The sequence below is a fragment of the Penicillium maclennaniae genome (assembly GCF_028827695.1).
Source record: "Penicillium maclennaniae strain IBT 15551 chromosome Unknown utg000007l:1.0-4884863.0:1.0-4888362.0, whole genome shotgun sequence".
In the NCBI taxonomy this organism is placed as follows: Eukaryota; Fungi; Ascomycota; class Eurotiomycetes; order Eurotiales; family Aspergillaceae; genus Penicillium; species Penicillium maclennaniae.
The window spans coordinates 4,790,594-4,806,546 of NW_026623219.1; the positions used below are offsets into that span (position 1 = coordinate 4,790,594).

Consider the following 15,953-nt stretch of genomic DNA (forward strand, 5'->3'; position numbering starts at 1 on the left):
ATAACGGCAAGCTAGACCAGCTATGCTTAGCCTTGGCTCTATCCTATTTGGATGATTTCTCTAAGGCTAAACCAAATAAACTAAGACTTTTAATAAACAGAGTAAACAAAGCTGGGGAAACTTATTTCGATCCATACTGTAGTAATCTATTCTGGTTAAGGCGGTGTAGTAATTAGTTAATTCCTATGAGGTTCATAAAACATACTATAAGTACAAAAGCATAGCTACAAGAAAAAACGAAGTTCAAATAATCAATGGTTGTTGAGATCTGAAGTTGTAATTCGTTGCATTTACTATAGTGGTTAGGGTTGCTTGTGGTGGCGGATAGCTTGTGGATTACGTTAACTAAAACTAACTAGTAAAATTTCCTCCCACTTTACCTCTACCGACGGGGCATTTTCAGGGGCGCTGACCATTCGCCACCATATTTCAAGATATCACGTTGATTCGAGCTGCAGTATTCATGTCTTATCAACTCCTAGGTGCCTTCTTGCATTCATTTGCCCAGAAAAAATTTGTTTTAATCAAAATCAGGTTAAATTGAGTTTGGCCCCAATCATATAATCCTACACACCTACGTGGGGCCAAAAATCGTGTTCTCCTATCGCCCTGGCTTAGCCAGCTACTTACCACTTACCGAATTTTGAAGACGAGGTGTAGTCTTATCCTTTCCATGAACTGGTCTCCTCTATAATACTCTACCAATGGACGAGGAGCATATGAACGAACCAATGGACGCACCTATAGACGATGCTGCCGAGCCAACGATCTCATGTCCGTTATGCAGATACGCCACGGATTATATTCAGTCATATCACTTTCTTCTTGAAGAGCAGCATAAGAATAGAGTTGGAACTGGAAAGTTGATTCGTCGCCACTATACCTCTATCCTGCGTTTTACTGAAGAGCAGCGCTCGCAAGAAGTGACGGCGTATGACTACTGCTGGAAAATAGCCCGGCGTGTCTTTAAGAAAGATTATTTTAATCAAACTTGGATCGATCGATTTAAGGACCACCTGTTTTTCCTTCGCGACTTCCTGGAGGTGCCTCTATTCCGAAACGAGCCATATACTCTCGACCCCGATATTTTTGCGATTTTAAAACTAGCAAACCCTAACAAAGGACTTCGAGCCCGGGGCCACATATGTTTGCCCCCGGAACTTATCTAAATAGTTTATCGCTTTCTCACAAACGACGAGGACGTTATCATCTCAGTACAGTTTTGTACGTCGAGCTATGTTTGGAGCAGTGGAAAGAGCTGGGTTATAAATATATGCTTGTGGATAACTTGGATCCTCGGGCAAATATTATAACGCTTATCCAAAATGTCTAACGAATACCGCAGGATAGGTACCCGAAGACTATTAGTTATAGAGTTATTTGGGATAATATAGACTTAGTGCGGAAAGTGATAGAGAACTGTATATACTAGTAAGAACTGCCAAAATATACTCCTGTTATACGTTATGTTAGCCATGGAGACCTTTACGATAGCCACCGATATGCCATAAAGGTCCCAGAAGACTCCTACACTGCGTTTATTTTCGACGAAAGTCGAGACGTACAGCGTCTTCGTGGTATTATAATTAATGGTTTCTTAATTGGTCATAAGGATAGGGTATGGAAATCTGTTCACGTAAAGTCCTTGAAGGGCTTGAAAGTAGCATCTATTAAAGACTGTTTAGTTGGTATCCAGATTAAAGAGAGGGATAGCTGGCAAGCCATATAGTATAGAGATTGTTTACCATCTAGTTTGCATACCTAGATCGAGTGGAACTTTTTGGATAATAAGCTTGTGATATCACATAATGTTAGCTTTCCTACCCTATCGCGTGCTGTGTTATATTTACTGACACCTTAATAGGGCGGAGAAATCGTGGAAATCGGGGTTTACTCGGCTCAAAACTTAGCTTGATTCGTCTATTATATGCAGAAAATCTGTTTTAAGCTGATAGTTGAATATAAAATGATATAATATAGGGATAGCTAGTAAGACGCCATAAATTATAATTTCTATTTTTTAGGCTGTGAATCCGATTTTGTGGGAAAAAGCTAAAAGGAAAAGTAGGGGCCATTCAGCTATTTAAGTCTATTCTTGATGTTTAGGTACTCGGAAGCGTTATATTTAAGCTGGTTCTGGCTTTTTTCTAAGGCACTGATACCTCCAAACGATATAACGACTTATATTCGCCTAGTTAGTACCAGTAAGGGCTTAGTGAGCTAATATAGTATATACGGTAGTGATTAAGCTATTGGGGCCTGGTTTGTCGCTGCTACTCTCCCACCACATTCCCCGCCGAGGCCCTTTGTCATAATATACTCTGCCTTGTTCTGAGCTACTTAGGGCGTGTCGAAGCTAATTATCGTGCGCTAGGTAGGATTATAGCTGTAGCTAGAGATTATTTGCTCTATGTAGTTGACGTTGGAACCTTTTAGAGGCAGAGCTTTATAATCCCTATACGCCGTTTTCCTAGCTACCGCTTCCTACCCTATTATAACTCTTGCCTGGACCGTCAGTGTCTAAAAAGGACCTACCGTATAGTGGCATCCCTAGCACGATTTTCTTGGCATCTATACCGCTGGTTGTGTAGTAGTAAATTGCCTCGTCTGTATTAAAAGGGGTACTGGGGCAATTTTTAATGGATAGATAGATATTGGTATCGTGTCTGGCGACGTTATCCTAGCTTCCAGAATAATCGTAGGCCATTAGGTTCTAGAAATTAGTGTATTAGTCTATTTCAGTGATATAGAGCTTCTGGTAGTGGCTTGGACCTGGAGTCTAGGTTAATATTAGGAACCGCAAAATATAGTTGGACTGACTAGCTAGGCATATAACTGTTATTAAGAAATAATAATCGTTGGCATAGGTGGCACTATAATTATTAAGAGCCTAGGGCGAGTGAGCTATAACGGAGTATTCTAAGATTAGGTAAGGCCTACTAAGCGCAGTTCTTTGAGTATAGTCACTATGTCCTGAGCCTGACTATTATTGGCAGGATACTATAATTATTCCAGTTAAAGTTTCACTTATTCCTAAACCTTCGGTGAACTTACTTCCTAATTAATATCGAGGCTATTAAATCCCAGGTTTTTGATAAGATTCACGGCGGAAGAAACAAAAGCTGCTCTGCCAGTAGCAGTACCGAGCGAAGCCCCAAAATTCTTAGAATAAGTCTAGCCGCCAATAGAAAGCAGCACCTTTAAATTACGATTTCTCTGCTTAAGTAGGAATAGCTATTTTATATATCTATAAGTGTTGTTTCCATTCTTATCCTAAGAATCGCTAGGGTAGTGTTTTTTAAGATTAGCCTATAAGTCTGATAAGTATACTTCTCCTGTCTCCGTATGTACGTTAGTAAATGTATACAGAATATGTGTGAGCTGCTCGGCTGGAAGATCTTAGGGATTAAATTTTCGGCCGTAGATAGCCCGTTATTTAGATTTCTGTTAGCTGTCTGCGGTAGAATGGCCACGTCGATGGGATATGTACTAACCTAATTAATAAAATATGCGACCGAGCGATATCCGGTTATATAACCCCGAGCGGCGGGGAAAATAGCATTATTCCCTGAAGATATATAAGTTAAGCTAGAAGCAAAGGCTATACTTCTTAGCCAGAGAATTATTAGGAATAGAGAGTATTTCTGGCGTATGGTGGTCGACGATCGAATCCTGAATGTCCGTGAAGAAAAAGTAGAAGGGGTGTAAAGGACTACTTTATGTATAGATCTTCGAAAATAAAGATATACTTTTCTTATACGGCCCCATTTCATTCGTCCTAGTGCTATGTCTCTACGTGACCAGTCATTATCTGCGGGTCTCCTTCAGAATTTGAGCCGCCATTTAAACTTACTTTATTTGAGGTCTACCTAACCGCGGGAATAATATCCTAGGTCGATAGGGCTCTCCGTTCGTTTAAACGTTTGAGCTTATGTTTGCTCCCTTTTTCTTTGTATGCCTTGCTATACTTAGTCCACTACTTATTAGAGGCGATAGTTAAAGCCAGGACTAGGGATATCCTTAAGGGGGCCGATTCTTGCGTAGAGCCTCAGCTTTGTGGGGCATCTTTAGAGCGTTCAATAGTTATGTATAGGCTATGAAAAGTCGAAGAAAAAGGTTCCTTTTAACTGTGGTGACATATAGCCGAAAATAAATAACCCCCGATAAGCTTACGGGTTTTGAAGCGTATTTATTTCTTAGGTCTCCTTTGTCCTCTCAGTTAAGCCTAGACTTATATTCTTTGTACTGGGACCGCATTGGCTACAAATTCCTTTAAGGATCCCTATCTCTAGACGAATGCAGTTCATTAGTACGGCTGGCACTCTATTAATAGTTATTTGTTAATTGCTTGGTATACTGAATCTTCCTTTTCTCTCCCGGCCTGCGAGGGATTTTGGCAAAGCTTGAGAAAGTCTTACTTATATATTCTTTGCTAGAGTTTGCAGTCTGTCTAAATACCTCCAAATATCTTTGGGGAAATAGATAGCATACTTAAGCGGATCAAAGAGTCCTGCAGCTAGACGGAGTCCTCTACTTATGACCCAGAAGGTAATAATTCCTCCGATTATACAGATTTAGATATAGTATTAGAGGAAACGCCCTCGGAAATAAGCGAGGACCGTGCTTTTGTTATTTCTGATACAGACTAATTATCGTATATATCTAGTGATTTATCTGGAAGCTATAGGCCAGAGACGTTGGTTCTCGAGGACCCGAATAAGATAAATATAGTAAGCTGCTTAGCTCATTATTTTGCAACAGTCTTAACAAAAAACTAGATCTTAGGGATGGGAGTTAAAATCCTAATTAAGACTATTGCTCAAAGGACGGTTAGCTGCGAAGGTCGGCAGACGATCCAAAATCTTATTTTATGGTATTCTTAGGAGGCAACCGAGCTTTCAAAATAGATTGTAAAGTTATGTTAGGGTTATTGGAATTTGGAAATCTTATTTCTTTACTATAACTAAAATCTAAATAGAAAGAAGTCTAACTCTTCCTCGCACTAAAGTCGTAGAAATACTCTTAGCAGCCACTAGTCACCACAGAGCTAGCCAAACATTTCAGAAGTAAAATAACTACTCTTAAGATGCGAAGGCTCCTAGGGCGGCTTTTGGAGCTCCGGTTATATCGCTATATCAGTGGGTCGACTAAAATTATGCTTGACTAATAACCGACTATCCGATATTTAATTTATATAAAGCTGCCTATTCACCTCGTCAAATCCCCTTTAACGCAATTACGGCTGAGATTCAATACCAATAACTATAGGTTAATAATTACGGAATCCATCTGCCGTGAGAGTCGGTACAGTATTTCTTGAATCGACCTAGAAGATAAGGGAACTGCGGAGACAACACATCCAGTTCCACTTCGTGACTTTACTATGTATAATTTCTTATTTTTATCGAGCGATCCTAGAGTATATTCATTGTTCTTTTTTGAACTTTTGTCGCCTATCAATGTTTGCCCTTCTGCGCAGGACTGGTCTTAGCTGCAAGCACGCTGTTAGCTACTTTTATCCCCAAAGTATTTGTCGGGCACAGAGCTTTCAGCCCTTGCGATAGTATGGCCAACCTAACCGACTGCAGCCGGCTAATAGTGAACGGCGCCGGCAGAGTACCCACATAAGCGTTGAAGTTGTAGATTCCGCAGGCGTAGGTGTTCATAATGTCTTTCAGGCTAGTCCCCGATAGCACCGTCTGTCTATCACGGGTGATAAAAAACTTCTGCTGGCCTATGCCTATCGGCACCGAGTGTGCGCTGATACCTGCAGGAGCCTGAATAGCTTATAATTGGTCACCGGACTGGACTAGTACTCGGGCAGGGGATTTGAGGAGTGTGACGATGAATATTTCGTCCGTTATACTCTCCTATCCGTAGGGCCGGCCGCGGAAGAAGTTGCCGCGGTCGTTTTCCAGCGTAGTGTCGGTGACATCGCAGACAATGCCCTTTTTTATCGTGCGGTACCAGTATACCAGCTTCTCCTCGGTAATATAGTCCCGGACGGAGGTGACGCCGGCTTTGTAAGCCGCGATAAAAGGCTTCAATATCTCGAGCCAACCTATATAGGGCCTTTCGTTCTGCTTAGCAGTCTATGTATAGGGCTGTCTCCCGGAAAATACCTATTGAAATGGGAACGGCTCGATGGCTGTCTGGCGATGCAGACTGGACAACACACACACACACTGCCTGTCTGGTGTAGAGGATGCTGGATGAGGCCGTACTGATGCCCTGTTGCGGCCGTGCGGGATAATCTTAATGCTGCATTATGGATAGAAGAAATTGGGTGAATCCTGAATGAATTAGGTAGATGACTTCTCTCCCTCTAAGTGTGTCTGGAGATATACTATGCACTGCAGATATTAAATCATGCCTAAGGCCACACATAGGCTTATTATGTCACCAATTCTCCCACTATATACTACCCCTCCCCATAAAATTAACCGTCCCGTGGTTAAGCGCAGTTAATTTAGAATGCCTAAGCCACTTTAACAAAAGCAAAGAAAGACAAGACTATAATACCTATTCCCTATCGCCGCGGATATTATATCTCTTCCTTGTTATTATTATCCTCCGGAGGTGCAACTTCTAGATTAGGGGGACTAATATATAGCCCTAATACCTTGCGGTGGAAGAAGGAATCTTTCCCGAATACTAGCTTCTCCGCCTTAATTATATCTCTGAATAATTAGGCGTATATTTGCTACGCCTTCTTCCTCTATAAGATAATATAGGCGGTTGCTACGGCTTTATCCGGTCCGAAGAGGATATCTAACTCAGCCGATATACTAGGGTCTGTCTAGCGGCTACGACTAACTAAGTATTCAGAGATTAAACCTTCCCCGCGGAATCGTGGCGCCATAGGGAATATATACTACAGACGGCTATGCACACTGCTCGTAAGCCCTAATAGAGTTCTTGGAGCTTATATAAGGTCTCGGTGTGCCGCAGACACTTCTTCCTATATACCGGACTCTAGAGTATCCAGAGTTAAGTGGTTATCTCTGATACGTATAAACCATAGCAAAATGCTTCTCCGCCTCTTAGTTACGGGGCCCGTCGACCTATAGGGGATACTAGGCAAACTGATTCGGATATCACTAGCTATATAGATCTCCTTTACTTAGTTAGTGCTATATCGCTTAGTATCTTCTAGGGTCCAAAGATAATTGTCAATCTTCTGCACGAAGCTATCCGTAGTGTTCGTTCTATCCCGCACGAGAGCCCACCACTTCTGAATGTGACGATATATACTAGGTAGAATCTTAGTATAGTTCTATTTATCTTTATTATCTAATGCTAGACTGCCCTATAGGATTGCGCTACCTCGTCTAGTCTGTACTAGGTTATTTAGATTTATATTAATGTGCCTAAAATAAGTCTGTTCCTTAGGTATAGTACTCTTTGCGTAGTACGGGAAGGAGATTAGTCAGTAAGCGTGGTCTAGCCGGAAGAAAACATAGTACGTATAGTACGCTAGATCCTAACGGATAAGCTATTAAATAATACCGTGCTATATATTCCTTAACTACCTAAGGCGAGGCTTACCCACACGAGGTAGATAGTGGTAGTTATATATATCTATCTCCTTATATATAAGAGTAAGAAGGCCACCTAGGTAATGCCTATCGAAGTCCTCCTTTAATTAGCCAAATAACTACGGAATAACCACACTCCCTCGCTCTTATATTTATAACTTTAACGTAATAGGTATAGGCGTCGTGGGGTCGGGAGTAGGAGATACCCTATAGTAGAGGCTTTCGAAGGATAATTAGGTTACCCTACGATAGTCGGCGATAATAGGAGGATTAGCCTAATACTTAAAGCGATAGAAATCTAACTGTTGGGATATAAGGGTAAAGCTACCACGAAGCAGATCGTGGCCCCTTAAGTCCGTGGGATCAACCTTAGTCTGACTAGGTCAGTCGGTGCCAGACAAAGGTAGAAGGTCAAAGGTCGTAGGATGAGACTATAAGCAGATATAGCCTAAACGAAGGCAGAACCACAGTCCTGAGGATCAAAGGAAGAAGGTAGAGATGACTTTGGAAAGTGGAAAATGACTTGATTCTATCTGCTAGAAAAGAAGGACGTATTTATAGGCTAGGATAGCCTAGAAATGACGTCTAGAATGACATACAAATGACGTATAAACACTAGGCAGCAACATAATGAAGGTGGCAAAGAAGGGAACCGAAGAGAAGCGAAAAGAATGATATCAAGGATCGACGGTCTAAGCCACCCTGAAGGCATCCCCGTAGGATCAGGCTATGCATGCCTAAAGGTAGACCATTTTACCCCTAAAGGAAAATGGTCCCGCCTATCGTTCGGGGGAGGGCCGCGGACCAGAATCAGAAGTGGTCAAAACATCATTTTGATAGAAGAGAAATCTGGTCACGTGATCAATGCAATCTGGTCTTATATGTTGAATATAAGGATAGATCTTTCTATGTAGCATTGGTCTATATTCCAATACACCCCCTTCAGCTTATCAGAACTTATAAGCTGAATAAGGCATAGAATTAGGCCTATGCGTACATAGTCTCATAGATCTAGATTTCGACAATTCTGTCTTGGATATCGGTCATGTTTAGATGATCGATAAACCGCTGGTGCTTATGATAAGGCAAAGGCTTGGTCAGACCGTCCGCAGGCATAGAATTGGTCTCAATCCAGGCAATATCGATGTTTCCGGCCACTATTTCTTGTCGTAACCAATGGTGGTGGATATCAATATGCCTAAGCTTTGTGCGGAACAAAGAATTGACCTTAGTAAGGAGGTCCACGGTCTGTTTGTTATCACAAAGGACACTAAGCCTTTCCTGGTCTAGGTCTAGTTCTATAGACCTAAAGAGACGTTTCCACCACATCACATGCTTACTGGCTGATGAAATAGCAAGCAATTCGGCTTCTGTCGTTGATGTCGTCACCGTCTTCTGCTTACGTGCAATCCAGTCTATCGGACCATTGAATAAGTAGGCTACATAGCCTTCTGATGACTTTCGTCCGATATTGTCTGCATAGGATGCATCGCTTGCACATGCGAAGGTGGGACCGTCTAGCACAGGGGAATACTCTATAGCCTTATATCTAGTATAGTATAAATAGGCTATGGCTTTGTCTGCAGCGTCCATATGCTGATTGGTAGGGTTCGTGAGGTGTTCCGAAAGCATTTGGGTAGCTTTTGCGGCATCAGGCCGAGTCATAATTGTGGCATAAAGCAATGATCCTATCTTCTGCTGATAGAGATGAATCATAGCTGGGGAAGCCTGGTGGTCCGAAGGTGGAGCGGGGAGCGGCGAGGGTGGAAATGGCGTTTTAACCGGTTTCAAAGGCGTTATATGGAATCGATGCGCAATTTTCTCAATATAGGCATCCTGGGAGATCCATAGCCTTTTTGTGGCCCTATCGCGGGTGATTCGAATGCCTATAAACCTCGTTGCCTCGCCTAGGTCTTTCATTTCATAGGCTTGCATAAGCTTGTCCCTAAGCTCATGGGCTTCATGTTTGTGCCTTCGGTGGAAGATGACCAAGATATCGTCCACAAATATCATTAAAACGACATTTTTATAGACAAATAGGCACGGGTCTTCAGGAATAGGCACGAATCCAAACTGGGCCAGTTTCTGAAGGACTTCTTGCTGCCATAGGATAGGCGCTACCCTTAGGCCATATAAGGCTTTGTTAAGCCGTAGAACGTAGTGTTTGCGGCCGTATCCTTGGGGGAAGGCAACATAAACGGGGTCGTCTAGCTTGCTATTTAGGAAGGCATTTACTGCATCCAATTGTATGGTTTCAAGGTCAAATGCAGCAATAATAGCAAGAAGAGTCCGAAGGGTCCGTGCAGCAAGGGTAGTAGCCCTAGTTTCGTCATTGCGGTCAACTTGGAGATCTTCGCGGACACAAATTCTAGCCTTAAATTTGGATAAATAGCCGTTTTCATCCACTTTATAGGTAAATACCCATCTTAAAGGCAGAATTTGATGCTTAGGGCATCGATGAGGCTTGATAGACCCTTTGCATGATTTATGGTCTTCCTCAATGGTCTTTCGCTTCACGGGAGTCCATGCATTCATATTCTTAAGCTTCTGATATTCGACGTCTGCGGCTTGCATGAATTCAGCTTTATAAGGATGATTAAGCATTTCTTCCCATGATTCCGGGGGGAGGGGGAAGGTCATCTTGATGCACCTTCTTAGGCTGATCCTTTATTGCCGCAGAGAATGCATTATAGAAGGAAGCGAAGGCTTGCCGCTTATTTGAAGAATCAGGCGAGGGAGATCTGTCCCGTTTGGGGTGGTCATATTGATTCAACATTTCCTCGTCATAGGAAGAGTTATCAATTAAGACCATAAAGTCAGGTGATTGGTCGGAAACACGTGCATCCGGGGTAAGGTCTTCGGCCGGAATAGTGATTCGGGACAATAAAGAAGGTTCAGAGGGAGGTGAGGCGTTTTCGACTTCTGAGTGAGGATGAAGTGAAGGGTCATTTACTCTAAAATCGCCCGAATAAGGTGTGTTTTCGGTGCCGTTTAGAGTAAGGTTATCCTCACTTTCGCATTGGTTTTGCCTTACTTCTTCTTCTCCTTCTGATTCCTCCGGGGAAGGCGGTAGGTCGCCGAGGATTTGGTCTTGGTAGTCTATATCCTCATTGTTATCTTTATCGGTGTCGTTATCGGATAATTGGTCTGTTTCGTCCGGTAAAGGCCGTATCGTCAATGGATCATCGAGAGGCTCATCAATACTAGCCTTGGTGATGACTAGGTTGAATTCTGGTATCGACAAAGGCTCGATAGCTTCTTTTGATTGGTCGTCTATCACATCGTACGCCGTATTTGGTTGGTAGAAGCTAGCCTCATCGAATACACAGTCTCTTGCATTAATGACCTTATGGGCCTTAGGCACCCAGATTCTCCATATATTGGATGCTTTGAAGCCGACAAGGTAGCCTATCATTGCTCTAGGCTTCATCTTTGCGAGACGAGGGATATTATTGATCCTCACGAAGGCTTTGCAGCCATAGACCCGTAGATTCGATAAATCAGGCTTTGGTTTCATATAGCCTGGTTTGGGGTCTAGGCTATCAAATAAGGCCTGATAGGGTGTCTTCCATCCTAGTTGTTTGTTCGGGGTTTGATTAAGCACATAGACCGCGGCTTGGACTGCTTCAGGCCATAGATATTCAGGTAAGGATGCCTGAATAATCATAGCCCTAGCCCTTGAGATAATGACCGCACCAGACCTTTCTGAAAAGGGGTTTTGCTCTGGTTGGTAGGGCGGTGAGGTAATGACCTCAATTCCTTGAGTTCGAAGCCTATCCTGGTGGATATTGCGGTCCCCGTCTAGGTGGATGCGTTTGATGCGAATGCCGAATTGGGTAAGGACGAAATCAATCATTTGCTGCAATGATAATTGGATCAGGTGTTTCCGTGCAATGGTGACCAATAGGTGGTATTTCGTCACTGGACAATACGCATGGCTTGCATAGAGGATATTGTTGATTCCAGGGCCTAAATGAATAAGGTCCCAATGCAAGGTTTCGAACGGTTGGTCTCCAATATGCATAGGTCGTCTAGACACCTGTCTTTGAGCCTTAGAGATAAGGCATGTCTCGCAAGGTTGTTTTTCGGCCGAAAAATGGTCTATAACCACCCCCGTGGTAGAGGCTTCGAGATGCTTAACCGTATCGAGGCTAGGATGCCCTAGACGCTGATGCCATAGGCTGTCTGAGCCTTTAAGGATAGGCGAGTCGTAGGATGATGCTAGGGCCATAGGCTCGTAGATGTCGTCTTCAGGGTCAGATTCCTCCTGTATAGGCTGTATAGGCTTCATAGTGGTGTTGAAGGCTGTCTGAGGTGGAAGCAAAGGGGAGTCGGGGGAGGTCTGATCCTCATACATAGACTTGTTCTGATACCCTAGAATAAGGGTGATGCCTGTGTCATCCGAAGTCTTGCAAATAGGCGTCCCATCTTCTGTTTCAAGCCTATTAAGCCTCTGATTATGGTAAACACCCCCTTTCTTGGCCCTCTTTGCTGATAGGATGTTCAAATGGAAGCGTGGAACATATAAGGTTTCATAGAGGTCAAAAGTGGTGTTTTGGAAGCGTAAATAGACTAAGCCCTTCCCTTTTATAGTGGCTTTTGTGTCGCCGACTAAGAGGTCTCCTTCATAGGGCGAAAAGGTGACGAATTGGGAACGATCATTGCAGACATGGGTGTCTGCGGCCGAGTCATATGCCCACACATTAGGCCGTGTATGCCTAGAAGCTAGGCAGGTAACCATACCCATATGAGTGTCGGACTGGCCCTGCTGACCTTGATGCTTTTTGATAGCATTGTCGTAGGCTTGTTTAAAGCCTGAATGGGTGCATGCTTGTTTAAAGCGGTCAAGGACGGTTTGGTCTGGTTTCCAACCTTCTGGCCTAATAGAGGGGTTGATATAAGGACAATCACTGAATGTGTGGTATCCATCATAGGCGCCCCCTTGGCATGGACAGGGCTTCTTAGTCTTCTTGCCCTGGCCCTTATCTGCTTGTCCACGGAAGGTTGCATGGACATTAGAAGGTCGTTTAGGCGGTATAAGCCTAATAGAATCCCTATACCTCTTTGTCAAGGTAAAGAAGTCTATAGAGTCTATCTGGCCTATAGATTCAAGCCGGTTGATCTCATTATGCCAGTATTCGGCGAAGGAGGGAGACATAGAGGCTAGGCCATCTAGGAAGTCCAAAAGTGGTCTAGTCTTTGATTGGACTTCACCAATGCCTAATTGGACAGCCTCTACGTAGGTGTTCTCGCATTGCGAAATCCATGCATCTATGGTCAAAGAATGCGGGATTCGGCGCATTTGATGGTATTTCTTGATGACCGACCGCTTTCGGGCTTCAGTGGTTGGTGCATAGCGCTTTTGAAGGGTTTGTAAGGCTTCATAGACCGTCGGTAGGTGCTGAATGATAAGCTTGCTTGAATAGGAGATCGATGATTGGACGATAAGGTAGATCTGAGAGATAGCACCCGAAATACGGTCATATTCGCGAAGGTCAAGCTCATAGTCTCTTCGTCTGTCTCTCCACCTTTCTCGCTCAGAGGTAGTTAGGTCTTCATCGGTAAGGGCTTTAGGGTTAATATCAGTAACCCTAGGACGAATAGGATAAGAAGGAATATCCCTCTTTATTGGATTATCGGGGTCAATATAGTCCCATACGCCTTTTGCAATAGCATAAGACTTAATTTGACCAATCCAGAGATACCAGTCTGATGACTCAGACAAGGTAATACCTATCTTGCTTATATCAGACATTATAGGCAAGAAGGTAAAGGCAAAGTGAGAGAAAAGTGAGAGCGAAGTGAAGACGAAGTGTGGTCGAAGTGAGAGAGGAAGAAGGTCGTCTATAGGCCACAGACTAGGCCTAAAAGAGGAGGAACGTCGTCGATAGCTTTAGATCACAAGTCTTATAACTATCGGGTATAAGACCGCAAGTCAAGAAGTCGTCGATAGCTTTGGATCACAAGTCTTATAACTATCGGGTATAAGACCGCAAGTCAAGAAGTCGTCGATAGCTTTGGATCACAAGTCTTATAACTATCGGGTATAAGACCGCAGCAGAAGGACTAGTCTTCAATAGAAGACCGCAATAGATATCAAAGGGAAGCGAGATCCGGGCTCATAACTGTTGGGATATAAGGGTAAAGCTACCACGAAGCAGATCGTGGCCCCTTAAGTCCGTGGGATCAACCTTAGTCTGACTAGGTCAGTCGGTGCCAGACAAAGGTAGAAGGTCAAAGGTCGTAGGATAGACTATAAGCAGATATAGCCTAAACGAAGGCAGAACCACAGTCCTGAGGATCAAAGGAAGAAGGTAGAGATGACTTTGGAAAGTGGAAAATGACTTGATTCTATCTGCTAGAAAAAGAAGGACGTATTTATAGGCTAGGATAGCCTAGAAATGACGTCTAGAATGACATACAAATGACGTATAAACACTAGGCAGCAACATAATGAAGGTGGCAAAGAAGGGAACCGAAGAGAAGCGAAAAGAATGATATCAAGGATCGACGGTCTAAGCCACCCTGAAGGCATCCCCGTAGGATCAGGCTATGCATGCCTAAAGGTAGACCATTTTACCCCTAAAGGAAAATGGTCCCGCCTATCGTTTGGGGGAGGGCCGCGGACCAGAATCAGAAGTGGTCAAAACATCATTTTGATAGAAGAGAAATCTGGTCACGTGATCAATGCAATCTGGTCTTATATGTTGAATATAAGGATAGATCTTTCTATGTAGCATTGGTCTATATTCCAATACTAACTATAACTTATTAGTATCTGATAGAAATCATGTCCGGTTCTCCTTTACTATAGTATCTTAGTCCTTAGTGTATCAGTAAATAAAACTAATTCGTACCGTTAGTGCCGCGTGGTCTTTACTAGCACTACGTATATCGAATAATTTAAACACTCTCTTCGCATAAGGCAGACAGATTATATCCTTAGTAAAGGTCGAATCTAGTTCCGGAAGGGACAGCTTTCTAATACGCCTAAGTGCTACTAACTTTTATCTGTTCGTAGCGTCCGCAGGAAGGGCCAGAGTCTTATTTATAGCTGCTCTTTAGGCGGTGTAACCGTATTTAGTAGTCTCGTTTCTCTCCTATAAGGGGTTATATTCCTTATTACTTTCTAATAAGTAGTCGTTAAGAAGTAACTGGGCCACAGAAAGATTAGAGACCACACTAGACGAGTCGCTAATAGATATTAGGTCGGCCGTATATTCCTTATCTAACTCTTTAAGCTATATCGCTATATCCTATATATTGTCGGGTATAACACTCTTAGGATCACAGTTATCTATCGCTTTAGTATCGGTATCGGCCTTAGCCTCTATCTTAACCGCAGTAATAGAAATAAATTATCCTAAAAGAGCAGTTTAGCCTCCCGGTTTAATAGCGGGTAGATCCTGGCCGAAGCCTACTTCGCAGCAGTACCTATCCTAGTCTAATTATAGTCCACACTAAAGAAGATCCTCTTATCTAAGGGCTAAGGTACACTTCCGGAGGAGGGCCTTTGAAAGATCCCCTTAAATAACTCCTTTAGTGTTTCGGACACCTCTGCCCGGCGATAATAAGCGAGAGAGAACTTCGTTATTAATAGAGAGGCGGATATGATCGTAGCTAAGGCCAGTAGTGATAAACCTACTCGCTAGCTCTATTATCGAATAAGTAGTTAAGTAACCGAAGAAGGTATTCGCTTACTGTTCTCCCTATACTTTAATAGCTTTTAGCTTATTCGCAATAAGATACTACTTATTCTAGGCGCGTCGTGCTTGTATCCTCTGGCCTTTAGACTACCTTCTCTGGAACTCCTTATACTCTTCCGAGCCTCTCTATAGTTCTTCCTTATTAACGTACTGGTATAGTAAATTAATAGTACGCTCCGTATAACTATAGTTTATAAGTAACCTGTCAAATAGTTAAGATACGAGCTCGTACGCCTAAAGCTGCTCATAACTTTAAAGAAGCTAAAGGCATTCTCGATACTATTAACGGGCTATCTATGTACCTTAATATCTCTTAGGAGGTTATCGTTATCTATATCGATCAGAATTCGTATACGAAGGTATGCGGAGGTATACGAGGGTGTGGTAGGGGGTTAGAAAGAGAGGTTTTATAAAGTAAGGTTTTTAAAGTGAAGTTTAGGGCTTTTAGCATTTTATATTCTAATACTTTATAGGGGATTTACTATATAGTCTTTTTAAACTAGCAATAAAATTATAATAAATAAAGGAAAATCGTAGTAATAAGCGTTTAATCGGTAATAACTAGTAGTAATAAGTATCCTTCCCCTCCTCGTTATAATAGGAGAGCCGTCCCTTAGCGATATAGATAAGTGTAAGGTGTGAGGTGTTTTGGTGCCTTAGGCGAAGGATCTTTTTGGCCGAAAAAGTATCTCGCAGTATCGGTGGAATG

The 15,953-nt window shown here is 42.8% G+C and overlaps 3 protein-coding genes across 3 annotated transcripts; 1 reads left to right on the forward strand and 2 right to left on the reverse strand.

Moving 5' to 3' along the window:
* Positions 1-704: 704 nt before the first annotated feature.
* Positions 705-1,169, forward strand: N7477_008983 (uncharacterized protein; the record flags this gene model as incomplete). Its single annotated transcript, XM_056970645.1, has 1 exon — positions 705-1,169. One exon carries the CDS (start codon positions 705-707, stop codon positions 1,167-1,169), a length of 465 nt encoding a protein of 154 aa, XP_056820677.1.
* A 7,380-nt stretch (positions 1,170-8,549) lies between these two features.
* N7477_008984 (Ty1/Copia family ribonuclease HI) lies at positions 8,550-10,112 on the reverse strand (the record flags this gene model as incomplete). Its single annotated transcript, XM_056970646.1, has 1 exon — positions 8,550-10,112. The coding sequence occupies one exon, from the start codon at positions 10,110-10,112 to the stop codon at positions 8,550-8,552; it is 1,563 nt and encodes a 520-aa protein (XP_056820678.1).
* A 22-nt stretch (positions 10,113-10,134) lies between these two features.
* N7477_008985 (GAG-pre-integrase domain-containing protein) lies at positions 10,135-13,293 on the reverse strand (the record flags this gene model as incomplete). The annotated part of the gene is made up of 1 exon (XM_056970647.1): positions 10,135-13,293. One exon carries the CDS (start codon positions 13,291-13,293, stop codon positions 10,135-10,137), a length of 3,159 nt encoding a protein of 1,052 aa, XP_056820679.1.
* Between the last annotated feature and the right edge of the window lie 2,660 nt (positions 13,294-15,953).